A 6,000-nucleotide genomic window follows, 5' to 3' on the forward strand; every position below is an offset into this window, starting at 1 on the left:
CGTCGGGTTCTGCATCGTGCCCGGCAATTCTCCTCCCTTAAGTTCACTTACGAAGGGACCGGTGTTTGTGGGGGCAGAGCTGGAATGCCTCCATCCCTCCCCTTATACCCCGCTTCTGATGGGCGTGTTAGCTGTCGGGAGCATCATCTCCCGGTGTCCCTTGCGCAGCGGTAAATGAGCGTTCAGAGGAAGCTTCTGCAACTCTTGCAGCCGGTGGAAACCTGTGCAGTCTGCGATTATTACATTGGCAGGAACTTTGGAGGTGCAGCAACCTCAGTTTTTTTCGGGTGTCGTACCTGTGAATTGCGCACAGTGGCAATTCATTAGGACAGCTAATATCTTGGGAATTCCGGCTGTTTCTTAGGTAGTCTAAGACAAATGGTGAAACATGTCCATGACTGGGACTGCGTATGTCTGTAATGACAGTCATGATGATGGCGATGGTATTTATGAAGCACTTAATCTGTGCCAAGCCCTGTGGTGGACGCAAGATGAGCAGATCAGACCCAGTCCCTGACTCACAAAGGACCCACGATCTAAGAGGGAGGAAGAGCAGGGATCTTAGCCCCCATTTTTCCGATGAGGAAACTGAGGTCTAGAGGGGCTAAGCGGACTTCTCCGAGGTCACACGGCAGGCAAGCGGGCAAGAATCCGGGCCCCATCGATCCAGTCCGCCGTCTCCCTTCAAAACTATGAACAGTGACCTGCACGATAGATACGACGGGCCCTATTCTCTTGTGTGCATATCTATGTAGGGTGACATGTCCGTAGTCATGCATTTGCCATGTGTCCTGCTTCTCGCTGAACTGCTCTGGGCAGCTTTTCACCCAGGGCTTCCAGGACTCTCTAAGGGCTGTGTTCCACTCAGTGTTCCCTGCAAACAGCATCTTGCACCTCCGTGGTGCTCCTTTTTCTCCCCTTAGGACAAAGCGCAACCCGAGACCCAAGCCACCAATTTCGGAAACATCCTCTTTAATGCGAAACTGGCAGTCGACGACCCCGAAGCAGTGCTCCTAGTTAAGCAGCCAGGATCGGATGGATTTAAAGTGGACTCAACGCCCCTCTTTCAGGTGAGCAGCTGGGGAGTCGGGGTTATGAAGCCGGGAGCGGGGAGATGGGGTTATCGGATGGCTGTGCACCACCAGTCCTGGTCAGTCCCCCGGGACTCTGACGTATTTCACCGAACACTCTCTGCCCTATTTCTAATTCTTATTGTTCCCCATCACCTCACTGTCCATCATCGTGGGCTTTGGTCCCGATGCCCGGGCCGGGAACAGGCTAAAGTTAGATCCCATCGGGGGTTGGGTCCCCAGCTGTGGCTGGAACGTAGTCCGTTCTGCTCCCCACCCTCCCAGTCCCAACTAGGGGGGATTTGGGCTTCTTTGACGGTCAGTTGCGGAAGACTTCTGGGAGTAGGAAAATAGTATTTAAGTCTTGAGGCAGTGTGGCCTCCTGGAAAGAGCCTGGGCCTGGGACTCAGGAGTCCTGTCCTTGAAGTCAGGTAATGATAATGATAATGATGGTATTTGTTAAGCGCTTACTATGTGCCAAACCCTGTTCTAAGCGCTGGGGTAGATACAAGGTAATCAGGTTATCCCAATGGGGCTCACAGTCTTCATCCCCATTTTACAGATGAGGTAACAGTGCTCTGCACATAGTAAGTGCTTAACAAATGCCATCAAAAAAAAAAAACAAAAAAAAAACTGAGGTACAGAGAGGTTAAGTGACTTGCCCAAAGTCACACAACTAAGTGGCAGAGCCGGGATTGGAACCCATGACCTCTGACTCCCAAACCTGTGCTCTTTCCACTAAGCCACGTTGCTTCTCCTCTGTAGTACTCTCCCAAGCTCTTAGGGCAGTGCTCTGTAATAATAATAATAATGATGATACATAGTAAGTGCTCAACAAATACCAATGACGATGATGATGGTGGACTCCGATCCAGGCTCCACCACTTGCCTGCTCGATGACCTTGGCCAAGTCACTTAACTTCCCTGTGTGCCAGTTTCCCCATCTTCAAAATAAGGATGAAGTACCTTTCCTCCCTCCCCTATTAGAATGCGAGCCTGTGTCTCCTCTGATCTCCTTGTTTCCCAGTGATCTGGAGTGGCAGCTGCCAGGTTTGATTTCACAGCAGCGGTGGCGGTTGGCTCACGGGCCCAGCTGAACGTTGTGTTTCCTAGGTCTCCGTCGGGCGCGAGTGGTACGTCCACACCATATACACCGTCAGGTCGAAAGGGACCGCCAGCCGAGGCATCGGGAAAAGGAGCGCCGAGCTGCAGCACCACGCCCTGCTGGGCCACGGGACCCCGGCCGCCTCCACGCACAGCCGCCGGACCAGAGAGGTCAGAGATCCTCCCCGCCTCGCGCAGGAGATCGGCGCCGAGAACAACAGGGGGACCAACATCCAGCACGTAGCCCTGGACCGCTCCAACGGGAAGCAGGCGGCCCCTCGGGACGCCCCCCTCGGCCGGATGACCCCCGGGGAGCCGAGCGACGGCGGCCCCGGGGTCGGCACGGTGGCGGCGGCTGGGGCCGGGGCGGCCGGGCTCCTCGCCCTCGGTTCGCTGGTGGTGGCGGTTTGGATCTCAAAGCGCCGACCGGCCTCCAGGCAGAAGGAAGCCCCGGGGGGCTCGGGGAGCAGCGAGCCCATGATGCCCTCACCCCCCAGCAGCGGGGACAGCTCGGAGGTCTGATTCCCAAACGGGGAATCAGGGCCCTCCCGCCACGCTTCGCCTCGGATTTCGACCTCCGTTTCCCCGGACGAAGGGATTCATATCCACCTCCCGCCTTGTGCCGGAGGCGGGGATCGTGCCCCGACTTCTTCAGGGGCATGAGTCCGGCGTTGCTTGGAAAAGACTTCTCGGTTCCTTCTCCGCTTAACCTTTACGGACAGCGGGGAAGAAATCGCCCAGAGGTGCTATAGTGAGCCTTCTTAGCGTTCTAAGAGGGCTTCTGTGATTACTGTGTTGGCCTGAACTTGGGAGGTGCAGTGTCCTCGGTGTTTTTTTCCGGTGTCATATCCGTTAATTGCTCACGGTGGCATTATCGAGAGGATAGCTAATATCTTGGGTGTTCCGGCTGTTTCCTAGGTGGTCTGAGACAGCCCGGAACGGTGACCGGGCAGGTATCTCAACCCGCGCCTTGTTTTTTCTAGTAGACGCAGGGAGAGACGGGAGCCCTGACTCATTTCTCCACGGGGTTTTCTTTTTCTATTGTAAGCTTCTGGCAAACCAAAGAACGCATGGGACCGGCGGAAGGCTCATTTCTTTCTGAAAGAGGCTCGGTCTGATATCAGTAGTCTTAGGGAACTGCGATAGTATTATGTAGAAAGTCGTATTTTGGGATGCGCGCACGTTTGTGGAAAGAGACGCGGAGCATTTGGCAACCTAGAGAAAGGGGAGTTAGATTCAGATGGCCAGGACAAGGCGCTGCCCAGACCGAGCCTGGGAAACTCAGTAATCCCGAAGCTCAAGGCTGGTGGTCGGCTGCCGCACCGTCAGTTATGCCTGGGGGAGGAAGCATTGAGTAGTATTTCTTGACTTCACGTTTAGACCGTTCCCGTTCGCTCAGACTACAGCTGGTCTCAGGGCAGCAAGGAGGGGCAGGGGTCCATCAGGAGGCAGAAGTCGTTAACCAGAACTGGGGTTAAGAGGAGAGAAGGTGCCGTGAGGGCCGATTCCCAGGGCTGCCCTGCTTCCGGATGCCAGAGGCGGCGGGTGGGGGGACGAGGGGTGCTTTTACTCAGAGGAGGAGGCCGGCCCCTGCCCGGGGTTTCTGGCTTCTCCTTCCCTCCCGGAGCGTCTGGGCTGCTGGGGTCCAAGGGCCCTGGGCCCGCCCAGTACCTTCCCATTTGGCATCAGGGCCCTGCTCGGGACTGGTGGAGCGCGGAGAGGGAGGCGCGGTCGGCGGGCTTGTTGTCAGATGCCTCCGGATGCAGCCTCGGGGGACCGCTTTCCGAGAGCTTGCGCTCTGTGGGGATTTGGTTCCGATGAACCGATGGGGCTCTCTGAAGTGTCCACGGGAAGGGGGCCCGGGCGGCCGCTGTAGGCCTGCCTTTCCTCGGGCTCTCGGTCGCAGCCCGGGGCATCCCCCGCCGCTCCCCCTCAGGGCCGCATACAGACCCGTTGCCCCCTCGGGGACCAGAACGGTCTCCCTCTTGATCGAGCTGCCACCGCCTCTTTCGGATCACGCGGGGTTCTGTGCTATCCAGGTCGTGACCCCTCGGAATTCCGCTTCCGCCATCCTTTGAGCAAGAGCTGTTGGGTTCACCTTGGAGAAGCAGCGGGCCACGAATCCCATTTTTTCCTAAACCGCGTAACCGAACAAAACTCCATGTTCTCGTAATGATTCTTACTCCATTTAAAATGGGTCCGTGTTGGCTTGAAACTCTGCCCTCCACCCAAGCCCTCCAGCAAGGAGCGAGAGCGTTAGATTCCAGAAAGTAGCAGTGCGGCCCCCGCCCTACACCCCTCCCAGCCTCTTGTGGGACCTTGAGCAAGTCACTTAATTTCTCCAAGCCTCATTTTTCTCATCTGTAAAATGGAGATAAGACATCTCCTTTTAGATACCTCTTAGAGTTGTGAATCCCACGTGGAAAAGAGACCGTGTCTGATCTGATTGCCTTGTAGCCACTCCAGCGCTTAGCCCAGTGCTTGGCACGTAGTAAGCGCTTCATATTGCCTTAATAAAGGGAGACCGACAACCCAGCCTTCAGTGACGGCAAACACCTTGTGTTAGGAGGGAAAAGCGCCCAGGAGGAGAAAATGGGCGCTGGGCCCGAGAGGTCCTCGCCCAGTCCCCACAGAGAAAAAGGACGACGACACTCTCGTTCTTTGGGCCAAGTAGCTGCTGAGATGCACCTCTCTCCCCCTGTGGGATTGGGATTCCGCTCGCCCTCTCTTTGTGAAGGGCTTCCCGTTCATTCCCAAGCCCCTGTAGCCCTGAGAGGTTCAGTCACTAACCTGGCCACTCCACGGTTGGAGAACCAAAAGCACAGAGAGGTTGACCGACTTGCCCGAAGTTGCACAGCGTGGTGGGGATGGGCAGCGGTAGGTGTTAGCGATCCATCTGGGACAAAGCACCCCTCTTAGGGGAAATCCACAGGGAGGTTCGAAGGCTAGTACACCGCATTAGAGCTTTGCAGAAATGGCTTCGGGAATGGCAAAAAATGTGGCAAGACCCTACCCTCGTATCACTGAGATCACTAAAGCAGAGAATTGTACAATCGAGGCAGCCTCTCCTTTTCCCTTTTCCTTTTAAGGTAAAGGAGAAACTGCATTTTCACAGGCTTTGATTTGGGGTGTGGAGTCTGTGGGGGACACTGAGAAACTCGACTTTTTTCCATCAGAAAACCCGCCTCTTCCCTCTGTGAACGAAAGCCATTAATAAATAAAAGGACCCGAGTGAAAGTCTTCTTGAGGTTTTTTTTTCCCCCCCTCATGGGGCGGGACTGCCTTTCCCACTTTTACCCTGAGCTGTTATCAACTGGAGATGTGATGCTTACCTTTGGTGTCTGAGGAGTTATGTTGAATCTCTCGGCTGTGAAGTCTGCTCGTGTTGCTGAAAAGCAGATTGTGATCATTTGTTTCCTTCCCCGATGCTTCCGGGCTCTCGGGGACAGAATTGCCTCTTTAATTAATGGCTGTTTCTATTGCTTTCGAAGTTGTCAATCAATGGAGCGCCCACCTGGCCCGAAGCGACCCTAAGGAATGGCACACTCAGTACGGATTTCAGCCTGGCCTGCCTCTCGATCCACTTCCTCCGCCTCCTTGGATGGGCCTGAAAGTGTCTTTGGGTAAGGATTCGCGAGGGGGTTTGAATTCGGGGAGCGCGGTGGTCTGATATGGGGAAGGAGGGGACAGCCCGAGGGGAGGGGATGAAGGTGAGAGAGTTCAGAGCAAGGGACGGCGGCTGGAGGATTGGTTGGGGAAGAGTGAAGATTGCGAGTTAGGGAATAATCAATCAATCAATCGTATTTATTGAGCGCTTGAATAGCGG

The 6,000-nt window shown here is 55.4% G+C and overlaps 1 protein-coding gene across 1 annotated transcript in view; it reads left to right on the forward strand.

The window, feature by feature from the left end:
* The window catches only part of FREM2 (FRAS1 related extracellular matrix 2), an 86,456-nt gene extending 83,204 nt beyond the window's left edge, over window positions 1-3,252 (forward strand). The window contains exons 23-24 of the mRNA XM_038761866.1: window positions 924-1,070; window positions 2,184-3,252. Coding sequence (XP_038617794.1) covers window positions 924-1,070; window positions 2,184-2,696 — 660 coding nt within the window. The 3' untranslated portion in view covers window positions 2,697-3,252. The remainder of the gene's footprint in view (window positions 1-923; window positions 1,071-2,183) is intronic.
* The last annotated feature ends 2,748 nt before the right edge of the window (window positions 3,253-6,000 follow it).

The sequence above is a fragment of the Tachyglossus aculeatus genome, chromosome 20 (assembly GCF_015852505.1).
Source record: "Tachyglossus aculeatus isolate mTacAcu1 chromosome 20, mTacAcu1.pri, whole genome shotgun sequence".
Classification (NCBI taxonomy): domain Eukaryota; kingdom Metazoa; phylum Chordata; class Mammalia; order Monotremata; family Tachyglossidae; genus Tachyglossus; species Tachyglossus aculeatus.